Source organism: Labrus bergylta, chromosome 15 (genome assembly GCF_963930695.1).
Source record: "Labrus bergylta chromosome 15, fLabBer1.1, whole genome shotgun sequence".
NCBI classification, from domain to species: domain Eukaryota; kingdom Metazoa; phylum Chordata; class Actinopteri; order Labriformes; family Labridae; genus Labrus; species Labrus bergylta.
The window spans coordinates 25,889,470-25,913,616 of NC_089209.1; the positions used below are offsets into that span (position 1 = coordinate 25,889,470).

The window sequence follows — 24,147 nt, forward strand, 5'->3', positions numbered from 1 at the left end:
CACACACACACACACACACACACACACACACACACACACACACACACACACACACACACACACACACACACACACACACACACACACACACACACACACACACACACACACACACACACACACACACACACACACACACACAGAGGAGTAAAACATTTTACACAATATCAGATTTTATATTGTGAGTAAGACACCGGGTTTAAATGGAAGGATAATATAGTCTCTTTTCATACCACAGACACCATTCTCTATGTTCACCACCCTCTGGATCTGCTCGGAAGAGGATCAGGCCCGTCCTGATTTGAAATCGTTCATATTAAACATGTTCAATATTTACGACTACAAAATCCTGTGGTGTGGGGGAAAACACCAAGATGGCTGAGCACGCACTCTGTGAATTGTCAAGTGGAATGGAACAATAGCCAATCAGGAAGCAAGCTGACTGAAGCACAACAAACATTACCATCGCGACAACAGCAAACGCAAAGATTAGACGTTTTGAGAGTAGAGACTCTGGTTGTTGGTGAATGAATCTTAGTGTGTGCTGAGCTGGTCGTCTCGTTGCTCTCCACACACACTGTAAGAACTGAACTGTTTTAATCAGTCATGATTTGTCTTCATGTTTGAGCTCCCTCTCATTTTTAAAATCGTTTAGTCTTTTAAGTGTGTGCCAGGCCTTATTTGTGTCTTTAGAGTTTGGGAGTGGTTTGACGATTTGATTGTTGAATACGATAAAACATTAAACCCTTGGCACCTCTCATCTGCAGCTCTTTGAAGTTCAGTTACTCTTTGTCACATTTATCTGATCACAACACACCTAAAACACAACTCCAACCGTGAATCGTGAACTTTTAGTCGGAACATGTTTGCTTTCAGTTTGTGCCATGACGAGTTGAAATGCTTCATCACCTCAGCTCTACGAGGTGGGTGGAGGGAGACCCCCGTGAACCACCCAGCCGTTTTCCATGCTGACATTTTATTCAAAAAGAAAACCCCACCTCATAGAAACTGAAGTCAAAGCTGAGTTATTAATCATCCGCCATATATATTTAGACGTGCTGTCACGGGCAGCGTGAAGTGGAAAGAGGAAGACGCAGCGGCCGTAAATAAACAGAAGTCTCACGAGGATTTGGAAAGAATTGAATAATTAATCAAATTGATTCGACAACTGTCACATGTTTGGGACTTTTTTTTTTTAATATGTGGACATTTAAAAAACATTTCTCAACCTATTCAACAAGACAATGTGAAAAAGAAACTTTCCAAAAGGTCAAGAGGGTTTAAGAGGGAGCTGGTAGTTTTAGACTTGTGAATATTTAAAAGTGAATTCATGCTGACTACATATCGAGAGAAAATGAAAATATCCAACAAGTCTAAGTGAAGCATTGCGTGTCCTTCTCCCTCATCTGTGTCTACTCCTCTCCTTATCCTTGGACTTCTTTGACTCGCGGCTGCGGCTCCTGTCCTTGCGACTGTGGCTTTTGTCCCGGCCATCTTTTCCATGTTTGTCCCGCGACTTGCCGTGTTTGTGGTCCCTGTCCCTGGAGCGGGATCTTGAGAAAGAGCGAGACCGCTGGCGTCCCATCTTTCTTTCTCGCGAGTTATCCTCACCGTCCTGGAAGTGTGAAATAAAAGTAAGAATTAGAGACATGAAGACTCTTTGTAGTGAAAAGAAATCTGTAAAGAGAGTAAAAAGATTGTTAAATAAGTAAACTAATAAATAGTCATAGGTGGAGTGAGCTTGATTTTTTTTTTTTTAAATACTTATTTTGGGGCTTTTTGTGCCTTTATAGAGCGACAGGACAGTGGATACAGATAGAAATCAGGGAGAGGAAAAAGGAGCCACAGGCTGGATTCGAACCTGGGCTGCCTGCTTGGAAGACTACAGCCTCCATACATGGGGCACACGCACACACACGATGGAGACCCATCAGTGATTGTTGAGCAGCTTTACTTTACGTTTAAGTCCATACTTTACTAAAGTATACTAAATCATTTTAATTTGTCTCTTTTGGATCCTACACTTTCACATGTGAGCAATCTTAAAGCGGACGGACTTATTTAAATCACAGAATTAGCCGTTATCATTTATTGTAAACTGATGTTTTCCTCATTAGTGCATTGAGGGTTGGTGAACGATGTGACAGAAATGACTCAGCGACACCTAATTGTGGTTTTCAGCCTCGCAGCTGTCAAAGTGTGTTGAGATTTTATTCTTTGAACTCACAGCCCTTTCAGTGTTCTCGTACATTTCTCTGTCTCCCAGCAGTTCTTGTCTTAAAATCTTTTTTTTCATTTATTTTTCGTTTCCCTTTTCTCTTTGCCGACAACATGCTGAAGTAAAATAAAACAGCGTTCTTCAGGATTTAAGTCTGTGATCACACGTGCATCAGAATCAAAGTTTAACAAAGCTGTGTAAAAAAACAACGCTTACTTTTTTGATGGAATGTTTGGTCACAACGTTGACTGGCTGTTGGATTAAGAAGTGATTTTAAATTACCTGGAGGTGTGAATGTGAGTGTTCCTGTCTATGTGTCAGCCATCTTTAAGACTGGTGGCCCGTCTAACGGCTTTAGGGACAAACTTTTAAGGCAGGGTTGGTAATTTTCTCCAGATCCACTCTTTGCTGTGGATCTGTTGGTTGGTTGAAATTGTCTTTAGGTCCATTGTAAATCCATCATCTGTATCAGTTGTAAGTCTGTAAAAACTTCGACCAATGTCTGCCACAAGGTACCAAACTGAAGAACCAATCACAGGCCTCCCTGTCTCTGTGCTCGCTCTCTACCCCTTGTATTCACTAGCCAAGGCTCAAAGAGCGTCACTGATGACGGAGTTTATACTGTGAGTTTACTTACCGCTGAATGACACATGGATGACGTAGTTTCTACAAAATGTAAACGATGAGCTGAGGTCCACTTCTGTAGCAACGGCGCTCGAGCTCTAAGTGATGGACGTGGCTTTAGAGGGAGCACTGAGGGAATGCTACTTTCAACATCATGCTAGTTATCTAAAATTACCAAACCTGCCTTTAACTAACATCCCAGGATATAAGCAAAAGTCAAACTAATGTGTGTTTCTACCCTTTCTGTTTATACTTGATGCTTTCACCACTGGAGAGACACTAGTTCTTCACATGACAGAGATTTTTAAAAGCAAACTAAAGACCTACCTTTTTAGCAGAGCTTTTAACTGAATCTCATTTCATCTAGTTTTATTACATTTTTAACCTCCTGTGTTTCCTCATTTAGAATTATTGATAGCGTTTCCTCAGTACCTCTTCTTATCTAGTTATTTTTACTTTAGTTTTTGGATTGTGGGATAGTTGTGGGGGAGGGAGTCATGTTGTTGCTGTTTGATTTATGCTGATGTAAAGCACTTTGTGATACATTTGTTGTATGAAAAGTGCTATACAAATAAAGTTTGATTGATTGATGACAAGAAACTGATACGACAATGTGGAGGAGGAAACACCTCACAGATAGACCCCCTGGTCACTGTCACTGTGGCAATGACCAACCTGTGTTGATGGCGTTGATTTGATGTGATGGACACAGCTTCCTCGGGTTTGCATTATTTTTTGCACTATTGCATTTATTGTTTCATTTTCTATCAGTTAATCACATGTTAGATATTGTTGAGACATACAGGTAAGAAAAAATAAAAAGCTGTTTCCATTCCTACAGTTTACAAATCCATGCGCATGTGTTTTAAAACCGGGGGCACAGTTTCTTACAATGTGTGCATGGATTTTCAAACCGTTTGAACAGTTTCATAAACCCACAGATTGCAAATCGTGCTCGCACAAATCCGTGAGCATGATTTCCTAAACTGCGCCCAAAAAAACTTCGGACATGGATCTTGCACCTGGATGTGTTAGCTGTGCGCACAGCTAACACATCGCCGTAAGTAAATGGATTTACTTACGGCTTTTTTATTTTTGTCTTACCGCCGTCTAGCATGGTTCTGTGTTTGTCTGAGATCAAACTATGAGACATTTGTCTTTAGAAGTGACTCTTACACGTTTGAGAGCGTGTTTTTATCTCTTATGTAATCTACCTTCATTATTATGCCTTCATTACTGATTGACACATTTCATGACAACAAGGAAACTGTGAATATCAAAAGGTCAATGAATCCAGCCTTGACTGAAGACTTTTGCTTGTAAACAAAAAAAGCCTTTGGTACAGATACAAGTGACAGCGTGACCAACACCTACAGGAACCACAGAGAACACGAGTCCTTCTCAAACATGAGAGACGCAACATTTCTGGTGTCAAGTGCTTCTGTGTAGAACAGGAAACTCAGTGTAACATGTTCTCCTCCTTTTCAACCAGTTTAAATTAATCTCAGAGCTCCACAAAACATGTCTGTGAAGTTTAGGAGAAGGCACCAAGAGACTGCTTCTGTATGTCTCATGTTACATTTTTTCCTCTTCTTCCTTATTTGTCAGTGAAACGTACAACATGTTGGCGATAAGAGTTGAACGCAGAGTTGGCTGCGGTGAGCAGTCACCACCACACGCTGCACGCTGCACGCTACACGATGCATGTGAAAATTCACTACCATTCATTTTGCATTTAAAAGCTGTGCCGGGAAACAAAGTGACGCTGACGAGGCTGGTGGCCATCTTTGAATTTAAAGCAAACGGTGGTGTACTGATCAGGTCAATAAACCTTGTGGAGTGCTGGACGGATTGAAAGACTCCTCCATTAAAGTTAACTAGTGACCAGCCGAGGTGTGCAGCATGACTCGAGGGATGAGGGTCAGTACATCACAACTTTCACAGTAGGCCGAGAGCTGCAAGTTTTAGACACAATGTAGAAATCGTCATTCAAGAAGACGCGTGGAGACCTCCAAAATCAGACTGTGTCGGTGCACCTATATTCCAGCTTTTACGGTATTTTACGGAAAGCATTTAGAGAGTTTGACAGATGTGTGCAGGTCTGTGAATATAGAGTACCTTGTGCTTCTTGGACTTCCTGTTGTCACTCTCCGAATGATGGTGGTGCCTCTTTTCTTTGTGTTTCTTATCAGAGTGTCTATGGCTGGTCGCCTCCTCTTCCTCCTCCTCCTCAATCAGAAGGTCATACTTGGAGCTTTTGGGACAGTTATGGAAATCTCCAGAGATGAGAAAGTCATGATACTTTTGGCAAGTCAAACAGAGAAAACAAAGAAACCTGAAATGGCCACAACAGAGCTAAACCCCACAGAGACTGACATGTTGTGACATGAAGTAGAAAAACAGGAACATTAAAACACAAGGATACTCTTGTTTGGGCTTCACTTGATCTTTGAGAGTGAGTTTAGAGCGGGTTTCCACGTCCTTTTCATAGGCTTTGAAGTCATCTTTAGTGTACTTTCCACCTGAGAGAAGAAGTCACAAGTAACAGGGAGAGAGTGATCTTGAGGGAAAGGGAATACAAGCACTAGATAGTCAAAATAGGTGGCCACAGGTGTGAACTGTTAACAGTCCAGAACAAAAGAGGGAAATACGCAAAGCATGAAAACCACACAAAGGCGAGTACCTTTCCCTTTCCATTTGATCTTTGACACCGACTGACTGAAGTCTACATGGATGCGGCGGTCATCAATGAGCACATTGTCCATTTTGAAGTACGCCTTCTCACAATCTTCTTGCTGTGAAGTCAGAAAGAAGAAGAAAGAAGAGTTCACTAAGTTACTTTATCAGCTGTTTCTAAAAGGCCTAAAACCTTTTCTCCCCTCAGCGACCTTTTCTCAAACAGGATGAAGAGTGAAACATGGTCCACCCCACATCTAAACTCCTGAAAATATCTAGATAATTTCAGGAGGACTGCTCTGGAGATTCTCCTGACCTGGATGTTCACATATGAACCTCACAGCTGGAGACTATCCCTGTCAGACGGAAAGAGGGGGGGAGGTAAGATGTGACGTGAAAAAAACAACGCAAAAGAAGCAGCAGAGTCCGCTGTACGACGCTATAATGAGAATATTTGACTTTCTATCAATGCTACATGTAGTCCAACAGAATCACAATATAACAAAAGAGAGGAGAACAACATCCTGGAGAACAGGAAACATAATGCAGCAGTTTAATTACATGCACAGAGATCATAGTGGTTGCGTGCAGACAGTCTATGCACCGTACAGCGGTCACAGTATATAAACGTCACCCCCCCTCTCCCATTGGCTCGAGGGGAATTCTCCTGATTAAATCCTGATGCGTTCTCACATCAGCTCACTCTGACTTTCTGCGGAAAAAATACCAGGGGTCTGGCAGGAGAAACTCCGGGTGAAGTCGTTCACATGTACAGCTCCCACTGCAAATATCAGGAGTTTTTCAGGAGTGTCCAGCAAGTGTACATAGCAGCAGGCTGTCCCCACCATCTTGGTATGCATAACCCTGATTTTGTTTAGTTTCCACAGCCAGCAGTACCCTTACATCGTAGGCGGCATGTAAGCCGGATGGCGATAGCCTTGAGCATGCCGCGTGTAGTATCCGTACATAATAGCAGCGTGACACAGTGTAGCCCGCCAATAGATTCAACAACGAGGAAGAACAACGTGACACGGTTAACCATGAGCAACAGTGGAGGACGTCTAGCAATCTCTGTTTGGCATGTTTATCACAAGAGGAAGTCAAGCTTTGTTGAAGAGGAGGTTACAGGCTGCGAGGAAAAATGGAGCTGAAAAAACAAAGACAGTTTGGGATGAGAGTAGTGGTGGGCGATATAACGATCTTAGATTGTGAAGGATTTTAACCTGCTGACGATCTGCCAAAGCAGAGAGATCGTAGAACCAGGCTAATGTGTTTATTCTATCATGCTGCAGTTTATGCTCTCCCTCTTTTGCTCCGCAGCAGCGAAAACAAAAACAAAACTTAGAAGTAAACTCTGCAAAAACAACTCCATCTCGGTTATATGCAACTGTTCTCATATTTATCCAAACCGGCACGGTGTGAGCAACAGTTAACTTATCTGCATAGTTCGCACAGTTAAGTTTACATCTCAGATAGCGACACAAGAAACCGTTTAACAAGCCGGAGAGACGTTCACAGTCTGCAGAGAGTCAGGCAGAGAGGAGCTCAGACAGACAGTGATGAGAGATATAACCCCGGTGTTTCAAATGTTGCTGTCTGTGTTTTCTGATCTCGCTCAGTTTTTAAAAGTTACTTATAAAGCTTCTCCACTCGAAGCTCACTTGTTGTGATAACTGAATTTATAGGGATTACACTAAACAGTGTTACAAATCAGCAGGCAGGTGAGAGTGAGTAACTATGGTGACTGTCTGTCAGTCAATCAACAATGTCCGGCCCCCTCTATGAATTAAACTCTTCAGTCAGTAAAACTTACTTTGATCATGGGTCACAGAATGAACACATTCCTGATGAACATAAAAGAGGACATATAACTAAATCATAATTTCAAAGTGGTGAGGAAAACCTTCAAATTGTGCATAAATATTGATCAAATTGAGGGAAAGACATTTCTGTTGCTAAAGATGTTCTGGGTGAGAGACCTCCAGACCTCCTACAAATATGTTTTTCAAATAGATTAAACTTGTCAACGCAGTTTCTGTGCATATAAAAACATTATACAGGGAAATAAGTTTGGTTGAACTGGTCAGTAACTTACAAATTAGTCTAAAGATCAGTATGAAAAAAATCGTGATAAAATCGTGATCATGATTTAGCAAAAAAAATAATTGTGATGATATTTTTCCCATATCGCCCACCTCTAGATGAGAGCTCGGATGAGAGGGACAAGGGAAGTGACGAGTCTTTTGACCAATCAATGGACGGCAGTGTGTCTAGCTCCACCCTTTAGGGGTCAGATTGGTACGCTTGGCGCCCGAACAAAAGGGTACCAACAAAGTAGGACGATACGGATCTGTTATTTTGGCACCATTCCAAACTTTTGACAGTGGAAACGTACAGAACTGATCCGACCCGCTTGGTTTAAACACAGGTCAACACAGGAATTCCCCTTTTACTCCTCAGGTCGTGTGACTGCGTTATTGTTGGGGGTGTCATAAACCAGGGAACATTTCACAACACTCAAGTCATAAAAACCTTTTGATGACCTTTGATGGACGGCTCGCTGGTCCATGTGTATGGTAAATACATCGCTCGGTTAGAACTTTCACTTCTCTATAATAACACTCGGCCCATGCAATGAATAGAATCACGCCATCACGACAGCCATTAACCTGTCTGTCCTTTTATATTTCCTCTTTTCACATCCTGCAGGCCTTCACATTCACTGGATATAAAACAAAGCTTTAGAAAGCATTTTCTTTCTGACCGGCTCACTCAGATCACCAGGTACTGGTCTGCTGACTTTACCTCCAGTCAAAAGTAAGTCAGCTGAAGGAGTGTTTAGTCACCATGGTTACGCTCTGCTGAAGAATCTTAAAGACCTTTTAAGAGCGGTCTTAAATGATTGCTTTCCTCTCGTGCCTTTGGCATCTAGTTTATCTGTGTGTAAATGATAAATGGACTGGAGCTTATTTATTTATTTTCTAGTCTTCTGACTACTCAAAGCTCTTTTACACCACAGGTCACACCTATACAGCCACACACTGATGGATATGTAGTGAGACCATCAGAATTAACTAATCCCATTTGTACGCCATCGACGAAGCAGCAACAGCAACTTGGGGTTAAGTGTCTTACCCAAGGACACATTGGTCATGTGGCTGCAGGAGCTGGAGATCTAACCCTCTACCTTCCAGTTGAGAGACGACGACTCTACCAACTCCCTCTGTGTGTGTGTGTGTGTGTGTGTGTGTGTGTGTGTGTGTGTGTGTGTGTGTGTGTGTGTGTGTGTGTGTGTGTGTGTGTGTGTGTGTGTGTGTGTGTGTGTGTGTGTGTGTGTGTGTGTGTGTGTGTGTGTGTGTGTGTGTGTGTGTGTGTGTGTGTGTGTGTGTGTGTGTTCTAGTAGACACAGGTGTATGTTTGTGTGTGTTGTATGGGATGGTACTGGGTCCTTCCTTTTGTGTTTTGGATTTAAAACGTGCATTAAAAAAACCAAAAAAAAACCTGTTTGTTTATTTGTGTCGTCTGTAAAGCACATTGAGTTTACGTTTGTATGAAATGTGCTGTACAAATAAAAAAGTTCTGTAAAGACAGAGAACAACCTGAACGCACAACTCTGATGAGTTTTATTTCAACATGAGATCGAGGACCATCACTCGACACCTCAATCTGCTCAATAAATTGTGGGATTGTTGACTCATTAAGACAAACTGGTTTTGGATTTAAGACATGCAACGTCACCAGATCAGGAACACTTCTAATGTTCATACATCGTCTGACTGGGATTCATTCGTTCAACCTTTAGTTAATCTCGAGAAATCATTGAGAGCAAACCCTCGAGAGAACCGGTGATACAGATGACAAAAACAACAAAGACAAAAACACTGGAAAATAAGTCAAAGAGAATGTAAGACTACAGCTAAAAACAATTACATTCACGGTAAATGGACTTGAGCTTGTATATTTATTTTCTAGTCTTCTGACTACTCAAAGCTCTTTTACACCACAGGTCACACCTACACATTCACACACTGATGGTAGAGGCTGCTGAGTAAAGAGTCTATCAGTATTAACTAATCCATTCACAACCCTAAGAGGAAGCAGCAGGAGCAGCTTGGGGTTAAGTGTGTTGCCAAAGGACACATCTGACATGTGGCTGCAGGAGCTGAGGATTATACCCTTGACCTTCGGGTTAAGACACGTCCGACTTTACCAACTGAGCCACAGCTGCCCTGAATGACCGCCACTCATGAGCACAGGACTTTGTAATCTGGGTTTTCTAAGGTGTTCCAGGTGTGTGCAGCAAAAAGAGGTGAAGGATGTAACTCAGAGTTAGTGGTCACTCATGGAACCTCCAACATAAGCCGGCCCCTTGATCGAGTCTGATAATGATTATCAAGCCACTTAAATTACCAGCAAGTGCTTCACAAATAAAAAGCAGCCAATGTAACGTGTAAAGGCCCTGACACACTGAGGAGATCGTTGGTCGTCGGGCAACAGTTAACTTTTCTGCATAGTTTGCACAGTTAAGTTTACATCTCAGATAGCGACACAAGAAACCGTTTAACGAGCCAGAGAGACGTTCACAGTCTGCAGAGAGTCAGACAGAGAGGAGCTCAGACAGACAGTGATGAGAGACATAACCCTGGTTGGTCGTCAGTCCAAGTCAGCTCCATCACTACCCGTCGGCCTTTTTTTCCAATCGGCGTAGGTCGGCGCAGTTGGTTAGAGGAATCTCTCTGATTGGCTGTTAAGGGCCACGGAGTTGGGCCTCCTGAAATGATCTAGATATTTTTCCGGAGTGCTTATGTGAAAACAGCTTATGTTAAGACAAGTAACGTGCAACTTCAAACTCACCTTTTCAAACTCAATGAACGCGTAACAAAGGGAATCTCCACTTTTCCAGTCTCGGATTATTTCACAGCTGAACAAAACACAAACAATTTCATTAAAGAATACGAAGCTGTTAGAGTCATTTATACATGAAAGAGTAGAAGTTATTCTTTGTGTTCTGCAGTGTTATATCTGCTAAGGCCCGTGTAGCATTGGTATAAAGTTTTGTATATTTTTTTAAATCTATACTGACAAGATCAGTCACCTTTTAATCAGCCCAAACCGAGAAAAAATAATTTCCAGGTCCTCGTCTGTGGTCACAGGGTTCAGTTTGCACACAAACAGAACGTTCTCTGGAGGCCTCATGTCTGCGTCAGGAAGGTCGCCCACCTCAAGGAAAGAAGGAATGACAGAGTGGAGTACAAATGTCTGCATCACTGAAATCATTTGATGTCAGAGATCGGTTTTCTTCTCACCATCTCCAGCAGGATGGCCTGAGTCTTGGCTTCCTTCTCCTTCAACCTCTCCTCCAACTCCTCGGCTGCTTTCCCGTCGGTATCGTCGATGACTTCATCCGCTCCAATTCGACCACTCTGCAAACACACGGCAGAACCTGCTGTAGCTCTTTTGGCAGTCCGTACCGTTCCTGTTTTATACATTTGCTAGTTGTTTAAGTTGCCTGATGAGGCCTGATGAATACTTTATGTTTTTCATATTAAAACATTTTGACTCTCAAGTCGGGATGTAAAAACACCTCAATCGAGCTTTTCTTTATGAATGAACAGCGGCTTTTCACTCACATCTAGTTGCTCTTTGGTGGGTTCCGGTGATCGATCAGGCACCGGCAAGTCAGGAGGGTCATCAAAAGGATCTTCGAGGACGACCGTGTGGTTTATTCTGCAGCAAAAATAACGCTCATTTGATTATGGTAGGATTTTTGTCCTTTGATTTTTTTTGTTCAAATTATAAGCATTTTGAGACACTCTGGCTCTTTTTGAAGTATGAAGCATCAGTTCACCTGATATCCTGAAATGGGATGAAGTCCTTGTCCACAAAGGTCTCGTTTATTTTGGCCAAGACGTCCATGCCTTCGGTCACTTCCCCAAACACAGTATGGACCCCGTCCAAATAGTCCAAGTTCTCGCCTGTGGTGATGAGGAACTGGGGACAAGATTGAGCACATCATGTAACACATCCTGCGGGGAACAGATGATCTGAAAATATATTTTAGTTATGCTTCAAGTATTTATACGAATTGATACGACATCTACGATATCTCTGATTTCTGTGTCATTGTGAAGTTTACCATGTTTTAAGTATCATAATCTCCTGTCTGGACCTCTGTAATGGAGTCCTGTCTTGGGTCACCAGCAAAGCCCCAGACAGGCTCCAGTATGTCCAGAGGTCCACTGACAGCGTCCTCACCCTCACCAAGCCGTGGCAGCGCGCCACCCTAACCCTCACTGCCGATTTCCACATAGTCCGAGAGCGTGATCACAGCCATGAGCAGCTTTACACACGGGTTCACAAGATCACATGAGAAGAACAAGATCACGTGGGAATAATGAGAAATACGAACAAGCAAAATGTTGCTTTGTCTTTCTGAGGTTGATTTGTTGTTCATTCAGTGCCTGTTTTGATGTAATGATGACATTCAGTGGCTGTGGCTCAGTTTGTAGAGTTGTCACCTCTTGACCGAAAGGTTGAGGGTACGATCCCCAGTTGAGCAACATGTTCGATGTGTCCTTGGGCAAGACACTTAACCCCGAATTGCTCCCGCTGCTACTGTGGTGGTGTATGAATGGATTAGTGTTGTACTTACTCTCTGATGTATGTTGCTTTGGATAAAAGCATCTGCTAAGTGAATTGTAACATTGTAACATTCGGGGTCGTTCTATTATGTCAAGCTTGACGTGTGCTTGTAGCGAACTTCGTCAAAAATAGACCCAGAGCGTATCTGAAATGGAGCAGAGCGTAGTGGTGCTGCTGGTACACTCCGGAGAGAGATTGCGGCCCCCTCCTGTGGACTTTGTGGACATGTGCAGTCATCCACCTCCACTGACTCCCAAGTAGATCCTGAATCAAATACTAAATACTCCTCCTCACTTATGTCCTCTCTCTGCGACCTCCTACACCCACACACCATGCCCTGAAACCTCTGGTACTCAGACCCTGGCCTGCAGTCCACACCATGTCAAAGACATCCGCAATGCCCCATCCTTGGACTTGTTTAAAAGACTTCTCAAACACCATCTGGTCTCCACAGCCGACAACCTCCCTTAACTCTGCATCTACATTGCTCTCCCATCTTTTACTACCTGTCTCCCATCATGTAAAACAGTCAATCACGCATTTAATGCCTATTTCTGCAGAAGCTTATTTCACCTGGGAACCGTGCTGGTCATTTCCATTGTTCACCATTGACACCGTCCCCATCTTCCTGTGTTTGATGCGTGGTACTTTCTCTCGATCAAAATAGCGTGCTTGGTCCCCATAGAGTTTGCTGATTGAACAAACAGAGGAGAGAACATTTTTCAGAGTTCAGCATGTGGTTTAAAAAAACAAAGACATGTCAACAGCTGCTTTGTGATGTGTGTGACTGACCTATAGACAGATTCTCCTCCTCTTCCGGTCCCAGTAGGATCTCCAGTCTGCATGATGAAGTCTCTCTGATTGGAAGAGAAATAATAAATACCAAAATATATAACAGTGTAAAAATGTCCAACAGTCTTTAAAGGTCACATATTGTGCAAAATACACTTCTCCATGTTTTTCTAACACTAGTATGAGTCCCTAGTCTGTCTACAAACCCCCCCCGGTCAGGCGGCTGTGGCTCAGTTGGTAGCGTCGTCGCCTCTCCACCGGAAGGTCAAGGGTTCAATTCCCAGCTGGGCAACATGTCCGATGTGTCCATGGACAAGACACTTAACCCCGAATTGCTCCCGCTGCTTCGGTGGTGGTGTATGATTGGCATTAGTCAACGATGAGAAAAGCCCTAACAGGCTGAGATATTCCCTTTTATGACATCACAAAGGGCAGTAACCCCTCCCCCAGGTGGGTAACACTCCCACAGCTAGGTGTTTGTTCTGCCCTATGAGTCTGCCTTCTCACCGTAAACAATAGGACATGGAGAGAGAAAGACTGAGACACCCAAGCCCTTCCAGAGAGGGGGCGTGGTCAGACACAGCTCATTTACATATTTAAAGGTACAGACACAGAAACAGCCTGTTCTGAGCAGGACTGAAATAGAGGGGTTTATAGTCATGATCAAATACAGGATCAGAGTGGATTTAGAACAAGAAACTTCACACACATGTTTTGAGGAGGAGGAGAATATATGTGACCTTTAAATGCTTGGACAGATTTAGAAAGACAATGAACCATAATATTTTATGATGATTTTTGTCACAATACTTATTTTACTTACGGAGGTGCTAAATGAATCAAATGGAAATAATTCCAAACTGTCACTCAAAGTATAATGAATTCAAGAACTAAGAGATGTAACTTAATGTAAATAAAGAATATTGGTTTTAGGAGGCTTTAATTATTGCTACAGGTCTGTGATATGGAGCTCAGAAAGAGAGCTAATTTAGATGAATTACTGTGAAACTAACAATGAGTAAAGTCTTTGGCCTGCTCGTTTGTTAGGTGTCTTGAGAAAACATGCTGTGATTTGGCTTTATACAAATAAAGATTGATGGGTTTTAGTGGAAAGTTTTATGGTAAGTCATAAACAAACTATTTTTCTGTGATTATAGCGCCCTCTTCAGGACAGTCAGAGTGCACCATGGTTTAAAAACACGTTAAATGAATGAATAAGTTTGTTACAGAGGTTTACATGAAGTCTCACCTGAACATTGTGGATGAGGCAGTAGTTGTAATGCTTTATTTTGCATAACTTTAGGAAGTTGAGGCAAGCTGTATAAGAAAGAGAGCAGAGGTTAAAAGTCAATCCACAGACATTACACTTGCACTGCGTAGTGTCTATAAAGCCCTGATATAAGTGACGAGACTTAACAAGGGAATCAAATATATATTACTTTTTTTTTACATTATTCAGTGTTGTAGCGTGTGAATAAATGTTGCTAACAGTCTTAGCTAGCACCTAATCGTTCTGTGATTCATCCTGTAAACAGCTAACTTCTACAGCGACAGGTGAATTAAATTAGACGACTTTCAGCCGATCAAGATCTAATTTCTTACTTTTCGGTCGTTCATCTGTAAACAAATCAATAACAATATCGCCCAGCGTAGTTTCAAGGAGCACCGCCATGCTGACGTCTGCGAGCTTCCTCTTCTCTTCTTTGGTGTTTAATGGTGGTAGGCAAACAACGAATTGGCGCATTACCGCCATCTACTGGTATTGAGTGTGGATCGGGAACTATACCATAATTTAGAAAAGAAAAATAAACTCGTACTTCTGAGAGTGAATGATAATATGTTCTGTTATTTCCGTTTGTTGACAAAGGAGAGGGGCCTTATTGCTGAAGGCTCTACCTCCCATAGTACATTTAAGACTGTAGGTACCACGAAAAGTATGAGGGACAAAAAATGACTAAAGTATAAATAAATAAATAAATGTTGGGAGAAATGCATACAATAATGTATAAATAAATGAATAATTAAATAAATGCATCAATAAATATATTTTAAAAAAAAATAATATATTCATATATGTATTTATGTATTTCTGTGTCCATGTCGTACAAGGAAAAGTAAATATGTAAATTAAGTGTGCCGTCCTAACATTACTGAAGTAGGACTGGTCAATTTTGAAAAACAGACAGAAGCAGATTTACATATATACTTTTCCTCTTACAACCTGGACACAGAAATAAATAGATGTGTAAATGTAAAAATACGGAAATAAATTAATAACTCAATGTGGAAATGTATGCATTGATAAATATATAACTGTAGAAATATGCTAATAAATGAATAAATACATGTAAAAATATATAAATAGCCTTTTTCATTAAGTGTATTCATTATTTATTAATTGATGTATTGTTTTCAGCATTTATATATTTATTTATACATTATTGTATGCATTTCTCCCAACTTTTTTTTTTTTTGGTACTTTAGTCATTTTTTGTCCCTCAAAACTAATAAACTAATTTATTCAGTCTGGCTTTTATATAGTGCTTTATATAAATTCAAATCTTAACATTCTTGTTTTGTCTTTTTTATCCTACTACAATTTTAAATATTTTCCTCTTATGTATTTATTTTAATATGTTGTTGCTTTTATGTGTCATATTTTCTTTTCTTTTCTTTTATATATTTTTTCATTCTTATTGGTGTGCATTAGTGTCTCAATGATAGTCTCTCAATGATAGTCTCTCAATGATTTTATAAACTACTTTTTGTCAATAACTTTTCTGCACTCTTGTTAAAAGGTGCTATATAAATAAAGTTTGATTGAGTGATTGATATGACCACTGTTCTACCTTCCCTATCGCTTCCTTGGTTTTACGAAAGACTGTACATACTCAGTGTTTTATCAAAGATTGAACATATTAAGGGGTTTACCATACACTACATATTCATATTTTTAATATAGGTAATATTATACGTGGTAATATTATAGGTATATTATATATATTATATATTATATTATATACTATATATTGTATATATATTAATATTATATTATTATTATTATTATTATTATTATTAATAATAATAATAATAATAATTAATAATTAATAATTAATAATTAATAATTAATAATTAATAATATATATATTATAATAAATAATAATATTATATCAATATTATAGGTAATATTCAAACTCGTGGGATCTTGTCATATTGGGCGTCTGTGATCTCGCGATGATGTTGCGTCAAAGCATCATGCGCATGCGCGGTCATACGCCTTCGCTCAACGTTTTTGTTTTAAGGGTCCTGCTGCTGGTAAAACAAGTGAACACAAAATGGAAATGGCAGGCCTTACATTGAGCGTTTTATGTCTTCTTTTTGCTTCAGCAACAAGCACAGAGTCACCGCCCAGGCAACTGAATACGGTAAGACTCAAAGCGGATGTAAATAAATACATAAATAAAAGTGCTCAGCCGATGAGATAGATGTTAGCATAGCATTAGCAGAGATGCTCCGTCTCTGGCATTAGCTTTGAAGACATTGTGTAGTGAAATGCTATTTCATGTATTTATGTATTGATCTCTACAGGAAAACATCCTGATCAACGTGACAGCAGGGACTTTGGCGGATACAGAGTTACACGATTCCAACAACTTGCAGGTACACCAATTTATAAAATGTAGTCACAGGGCATGAAGTCTTCTAAATACAGCCATCTGAACCTGAACGTGTTTATGTCTCCTTTCAGATCAACTTAAATATATCAGTGGGTGACGAACAGGTGCTGGTGAATGACATCCCTGTAGAGCTGTCGGGGGTCACCAGGTTCACCTGTCAGGCTCTTCTATGTGAGTTTTTTAAACCTATTGTGATCAATCTGTTTGTTTGTTTTTTTCATTTTTATGCTTGTAATGGCTATTGGTCAGAAAAATCTGAATACAACTTTTAACATAATCAAAAGGCCACTGTGGGGTTGTGGCGTGCCCAGACAGTCTGAATTTTTAAAAGTATATTTTAGATCTGGGCTTTTTGCTTATATTCAAGAGGACAGTGGATTAGAGTAGGAAACTGGGGAGAGCGAGAGCTCAGATTGACTTGTGGGAAAGGAATCGCCGGTCGGATTTGAACCCTGGCAGCTTGCTCAAAAGACTATGGCCTTCTTTAATGTGGCTCGACCTAACCGCTGAGCCAACTGTGCCCTAAGTCTTTAAACCGGCAAACAAAAGGACAAAGAAAATTACGGCTCCTGCTGGTAAAAAAAAAAAACCCATAGACCCACCATGTGCATGCTGGTCCTCTACCTGCCTTCTGACCTATATAACCTCGGCTGCCCCCAGTGTTACCCAAATTCCGAAAAAATAAAAAAATTGTGATTATGTAAAACTAAATTAGCTACACAAATAACTAGCAAAAGAAACGTTATGACCAACTATTCTAAATAAAGTAAACGTTAAGAATAACTAAATAAACAACAACACCCAACATTAGTAAACAAAATACTAAAGTAATTTCTAACAATAAATGAATATCTTCTACAATGATTTTGAGAGAGCTTTAATTTGGGTGTCAAATTATTTAGTTTATGTACACCTGAGGAAATGATCTACCGGTACTTCTTCTGATTAGTTTCTATGACTCAGCTTGCCCTCAGTTTGTCAGATATGAGAGCAGTTATCAGGTCAAACCAACAGGTGTTGCAGAGATGGAAGAGAAGTGGTTCAGATAGAAGTGATTGTACCCGACCTAAAATGCCTCTGCATGTTTCTAAGAAGCTCCACGAGGAGAAACGTACTCAAACTAGGATCAATATTGGAGATGATTTTGAAAAATGGAGAGAGGTTAGAACACAGAAAGGTTTACAGACCCATGCAGAGCTGGATAAACACTGAAGATACAGTGTCTGCGACATGACAACCTGTGTGAGTATTGACTCCAGAGAGGAGGAGGGGGTGGAGGGAGACACCTCTCTCTGATGTTTAGAATTTGGACTGCATTACCCGTTTTAAACACTAGGTGTCAGAGTTACATAATGCTCCTTTAAATCTTAATTAAAACAACCATTGGCTGAATGACTGATGTCGTATTTATGCATTCATCATCAAACAGTGTGAGAATTGGATGACATATCCATGACATACACTGAATACAAAGAGTTGTGTCTTTCCAGTGGACAGCATAAACGGGAGCAGCGACTTTGAATCTGGGGACTTGGTGTCGACCGTTACCCGGGTGATGGTTAGCCAGAACCGCCTGTACAGCGACTCGGAGGAGGTGGTGGCTCTGCAGGTGTTCAGTGAAGTTATAGAGATGGAGGGCAAAGAGGTAAAGTGTCTATCACTGAGTTTTCACACTGATTCAAATACGACCGACCATCTTACCCAATCACTAATGCATATATAAACATAGTTACTGTTTGTTGTTTGTTTCCAGCTGGATTTACTTTACAAACAACGAGCTAGCTTTAAGCTGTGTCTGAGTGTCTATCATTTAAAAAATGGTCAGCTGTCTGTCTTAAAGTTTCAAGTCAACAGGATATAGAAGTTTTGTTTTTGTTTGACGTTTCTTTATCACAGATCATTTCAAATGCAGTGTAACAGGATGTGGACCGGACGTATTAATGTGTGAGCTCATATTACTGTGTCTGGGATTATTTAGGTCCAGCAGCCTGAGATGTGTGAGGTGAAAATATTGATGAGCCCAGATTTTCAGAAGCTGGCTCAGTTCACCAATATCTACCCCATCGGACACAGCGAGATCTTCAGGGTTCCCCGGGAGAACGATGTTGTCGTCACAGATCCACCAAATCGTAGAAAAGGTACCAAAACATGCCGTCTTCTTTTCTCTCTAGTTGTTGTTGTTCAGTAACCTTACAGCAGTCTTATCAGGCACTTTCTTCTTCTCTTAAATCAGACGAAGAACAGCTGATTTCTCAGACCACCAGCCAGTACTCCCTGAAGCAAACAGAGACCACCCAGGAGGAGATTGCAGCGCCGGGGAAGCTCCCAGAGACTCCCCTCCGAATGGACCCCGACCTGCTGTACGATGTCAGATATGATGATGAATTTGAAGATAGAGAGACGAGCCAGACCGATCCAATTCAGATGGAGTCTCCGCCAAAAGAACTCGTATCGTCTTACTCTGTAAGCCAAATCTGATGCTCGAGCTAGTTTATGTAACACAGTACCTACTGCTCAAGAGTGTTAACTTCACAATGTTCTGTGAGCAGTTTAAATGATGTTTTCATAAAGTGGTCTGTGGAGAAGATAGATTTTAGGATGCAGGAACATTTTCTGCTTCAGTACTGATGAACTACTAATGAAACACTTTGGGAAGCTGTGCTTAAAGCTGAAGCAGCGTCTTCTTTTCTTGGGTAATGCTCACATGTCCTTGTTTGTCCTGTCTTCAGGCCATGTGTCAGTGGGTGGAGGAGGTGAGAGAGCGTCTGAGGCGCTTTTGCTCTGAGTCACTTCCTCTGTTCTTCCTGGTCATGTGGGTGGTGGTGATCGGCGTCGTTGGATCAGCGGTCATCGTCAAGATCTTGGACATGTTCTTCCCAGCTTGTGAACACAAGTAAGTTTCTTTTCTAAAATCATTATTTCACCAAATGATCACCTGAGATACCTGATATTCAAAATACTGATAATTAATCAAAGCAAAGATCCGTAGAAGGGGAGGTCTACTTATGTTATCACAGGGCCTGGAGGATGAATTAGACCAGTATATATTTACATAACATCTAAGTGTCTGAATAACTGCTAAATTAAACCAGATGCATGTCCGTGTACGCTCCGACACGGCAGCCTCAGCTCCGGCAGTCCTGACTCAGCAGATACGCAAGGTTTCTATTTCTGCAGGATGCCGGCGAACAACGTATCAATTCACCACAGAGACCATAACAACATTAAAGAGGACATATTATCCCCCTTCTCCATCTTTTCAAACAGTCCTCCTGTGGTCTAAATGAAACATCTGTGCTGTGCTTTGGTCAAAATATAACTTGAATCAAGCACCAGAGGAGGTTTGTGACCCTGTATAAACCAGCTCTCTCAGAATGCTCCGTTTTGGTGTGTGTGTCTCTTTAAATGTAATGACCCCCCCCCCCCCCCCCCCCGAGTTTTCCAGGTAGACATCACTCCTCTGTTGCGAGAATAAAAAATGGCGGACCTGCACAAAAGTTTTGTTCTAGACTGGGGGTGGAGTCCATGGGTGGAGATATCGGGGGAGGGGAGGGGATTTTTTTTCCAGAATCCCACTGTGACATCACAAGGAGAGCATTTTTCTCTGTGTTGTAAGACTTATGCAGACCACAAATAAAGGACTGGATGGGTTTATTTCACATTTTGTGGGTCAGTAGACACTCAGGTTACCCAAATATATGTTTAAAACACTAACAGTGGATTTTTTATAATATGTCTCCTTTAAAACATCTGGTTTATTTTCAGAATATTGGTTGACTCAGGACGTTTCTGGGTGGGAAGCTTGTGTGTTTCCTCTCAGCCAATGACAGCACGCGAATGAGTTTAGTGGTAAACATGACAGACGTGGATGTAGCGGCAAAGAAGAGAAAATATAATCAAAATGAGGCCAAACACCGAGCTTCTGCACCGGTGGTTAGTTTCTGCTAGCGTGTATTAGCTTGCAGTGAAGGTACGAGCAGTAAATGTACACGCTTCGTCCTGCAGTGAGGGTGCGCCTCTGGAGACAGTGAGTCCAGGAGGAGGAGCCCAGTTTGATAGTTGTGTTTACAAACTGTAACAAACATTCTGACTCCACCTTTATCTTAATCTTTGTCTCTAAGTGTATAGCCCGGTGGCTTTCCCCCCCTAAGGTTGTATTAATGTTTAAGAGCAGTTAACTTTATCCTGTAGTCTCCCTCCCAGCCACCCTGAGCACCAGTTGTCCTTCTTGTTTTTTGGTTTTACTGAAGTCTTCTTTTCTTTCAGGCACATTTTCCACATAAACCCCGCCACTCTGATGCCAGAGGAGGAGAAGCACAACCTTCTGGAGAGCATCGAAATGGAAGCAGAGGAAGACGAGAAGAAGCCTTGAGTGAGGATTGACCTCGCAAGCTCCGTTAATTTTTTTCAGTTTGTTCTTATTCGTTCTTTCACCGCGGTTACTGTTATGTCGTTAGCATGGCCTGGTTTTGATGGCAGCTTCACTTCTTCCTTTAACCCTTTAAAAACAACTTGTAGAAAAAAAGGACGTGTTTTCAGCCACCCGATTGACCTGAATGATTTAGTTGGTGAGTTGCTAGTCGAGGGAAAGGTTTGTAGGATGTTTCTCCAGTTGGGTCTCTAATGATGTCAGCTGTCACAGCACTGTTTCAGGGTTGAGCTGTGGTACGCCCGCACTGCGTGTACCAGCTCGTAGTTTACACGTCAAACTTTTTAAAACGAGACAGAGTTCAAGGCTAGCCACTTTATTTAATCACCGCTCTTTTTTCCCTTGCCTTTTAAAGAAACAAATCCCTTTTAACTGGAAAATTACCCTAAGTACTTTTTCCTTTACTCACTTTAAACACATGACACTGCTATGTGGCGTTCCTTTAGAGATGGTTAAAAAAACGATCTCACCTCAAGGTCCTCTTGTAGCCGTTCTTCATGCATGATTACACGTTTTGAACTTTCTGCTTTTGAAGGCGAAGGTCAACTTATTGAGCAGGCATCTTCCTTTCTTGCCGAGGGTTTCTCTGCATTCACACGCTCCTCCTTTTCCAAATCTGGTGAATATGAGCTTCAAGTCATAACGTGAAAACGACTCGTTCACTACAAGCAACATGTGTTTTCTTTTCTATAGCTCAGAAATAATCCAGATTAATCCATGCAGACAGCAACGTCTGAACTGTTACAACCTTTGTTTCAAACTAATTATAAACAATAAAATACTCAAAATGTAAAAATGACATTTTATGTCTGTCTGCAGGTTTTTCTCAGACTTTGAGTTGTTTAACTGACCTGAGTAAATGGTAAATGGACTTGAGCTTGTATATTTCTGATTACTCAAAGCTCTTTTACACCGCAGGTCACACCTACACATTCACACACTGATGTTAGAGGCTGCTGAGTAAAGAGTCCATCAGAATTAACTCATCCATTCATACATCGCTGATGAAGCAGCGAGAGCAGCTTGGGGTTAAATGTCTTGCCCAATGACTGCAGGAGCTGGGGATCAATCCCTGACCTTGTCTGAGAGAGTAGAGAGACTCTACCACTGAACCACAGCCACTGCTGAGTGGGGCATTCATCTCATTATTCTAGGAGTCTGGCAGGAGAAACTCCAGGTGAAGTTATTCTCCTGATTGCGTTCACACATACAGCTCCTCCAGGAAATATTCCAAGAATTTCACGAGTTTTCTGCAGGTGTGAAAGCACTATTATTGTGAGATTGGGATTGCCTGACACTGGTCGAGTTTACAGGAAGTCATTCATCCCCAAACTCTGAGCAAGAAAGGAATAAAGAGCAAAACATGCAACTCATTTTAGCAAAACATGAATAAAACTGGAAAAAGGCCGATTGAGCAACTCGAAGTTCCTCAAATTAAGAGCTTCAAAGAAAGCTACTAGAAGCACTTTGTGGTGAGACTGTTGTTTTTTTTTTTCAGTTGGCTGTTGTCACCAAAACCTTCACAAAAACAGAGAGAGATATGTAAAGACTGTCGGATTAACACATGAATATGAACAAACTGAGTATTTCAGGGAGCGATCCAATGACGTCAACGTCTTTAAATTCACCAAAAAAACAAACAACTTTCTACATGTAGCACTTCTGTACAGGTCACACTGTTTGTTTTGTTTTTCTTTCCAAACTTGTTCCCTACTGCTGAGACGGAGTATGTGAAGTGTAACTGAATCTTCATCGAGTACATTTCTTTATTTATTGAGGCAGACAGTTGCCCCTCTCTGTCCTCCGTGAAGTGAAGTGAAGGAAGAAGACGACTTTAAGCCATCATCTCTCAATCTGATGTCATGGGCAGATGCGTTAGTTATTTTTCGTCTGTAGAAGATGATCACGAGCCAGATGCGAAAAACGACTTTTGTGTGCACACGTTCAGTATCAGCTGTTTTCCTCTCTTCCAAACCTCTGAATGTCACCACTTTAAAAAAAAACTCAGCTGTCCACTTCTGAGGCTCACTTAATGATTGTCTCTCTTCTCGGTGCCTCTGGCTACTTTTGGAGATCTATGAAAAAAGAAAAACTGTCATTTTGAATTCTTTCTTTCGACTTATTCAGCGTGTGGTTTCCTGTTCCTAATAATGGAGAATGTATGTGAGGTTGTTCAGATTGTCTATGCATTCTAAACATGTATAAGATAAATCACTATTACTGGACTGATGTGTATCTCAAGAAATTACCGATTGGAAATAATCTGCACCTTGGTGTGAATGGAGTCAAACAGGCTTTAGTGTGTGTGTGTGTGCGTGGCTAGTTTTCACGAGGCGGCGTGCGAGGAACCAAGCAGGTGGGCACAAAGCAGTATTCTGGTCAAAGGAGCGGAGGTTTGATTCACTGATTATTTTAAAATTGTCATGCAAACGTCCTGTTTGTGAAACCTCGGAGCAGCAGAAGTGTTGCTTGTGCCTCCCTGAGGTCCAGTTAACCTGCAGAGTGCATGATGTGCTGTAACAGCAAGAGGTGCATGTGTAGTCTAGCTAGTGAATGCTCTGTGCTGTTCAATCAGCAAAGTATACAATAATCCAAAAAAAAAAAAAAAGAAACTAGGAAGCTGCATGATGATGACGCAAAACAGCTAAACCTGAATTTGGATCAGCCTCGAATTGATTGACTGAAAACAACAAAAGTGCTGTAGATGAAAAGAAATGAGCCTGTAAGGCATGATGTCAGATTTTCTTCTGAAGAAAAACTATTCTGTATATTTTAATTTGTTCTTTGTTGAAATGTTGGTCGACTCGTGTTACTTTCTTTTGAGACATTGTGATGATAAATAGTATGAATAACAGCTGGACTGTGATCGGGTGGAAATCCTGCTGATTAAATGCTTTCCTTAAGACTATAATGCCTCCTCAGTCTGCTTATTTTGTGTGTGTGTGTGTGTGTGTGAGAGAGACGCTGCAAACACTTGATGCGTTGTCTTTGGCCAGCTGAAGACGGCCTCTATTCTGGAGTCAAGGCACAGAGCTCAGCATGGCGTAGGTACACAGCAGTTCACATGCAGAGTTTCGTCTATTTGAAGA

At 41.2% G+C, this 24,147-nt stretch overlaps 2 protein-coding genes across 2 annotated transcripts; one reads left to right on the top strand and one right to left on the bottom strand.

The window, feature by feature from the left end:
• Positions 1-1,174: 1,174 nt before the first annotated feature.
• On the bottom strand, positions 1,175-14,688 carry ppil4 (peptidylprolyl isomerase (cyclophilin)-like 4). The gene is made up of 13 exons (XM_020636694.3): positions 14,555-14,688; positions 14,202-14,269; positions 12,953-13,017; positions 12,734-12,851; positions 11,367-11,509; positions 11,149-11,245; positions 10,825-10,941; positions 10,614-10,738; positions 10,373-10,439; positions 5,526-5,637; positions 5,268-5,364; positions 4,961-5,096; positions 1,175-1,615 (listed from the first exon to the last, which is right to left on the bottom strand). The coding sequence occupies exons 1-13, from the start codon at positions 14,622-14,624 to the stop codon at positions 1,403-1,405; spliced, it is 1,428 nt and encodes a 475-aa protein (XP_020492350.1). The 5' UTR covers positions 14,625-14,688; the 3' UTR covers positions 1,175-1,402.
• A 1,530-nt stretch (positions 14,689-16,218) lies between these two features.
• ginm1 (glycoprotein integral membrane 1) lies at positions 16,219-23,969 on the top strand. Its single transcript, XM_020636681.3, has 8 exons — positions 16,219-16,377; positions 16,541-16,612; positions 16,701-16,800; positions 18,120-18,274; positions 18,608-18,767; positions 18,863-19,092; positions 19,359-19,522; positions 20,896-23,969. The coding sequence occupies exons 1-8, from the start codon at positions 16,288-16,290 to the stop codon at positions 20,999-21,001; spliced, it is 1,077 nt and encodes a 358-aa protein (XP_020492337.1). The 5' UTR covers positions 16,219-16,287; the 3' UTR covers positions 21,002-23,969.
• The last annotated feature ends 178 nt before the right edge of the window (positions 23,970-24,147 follow it).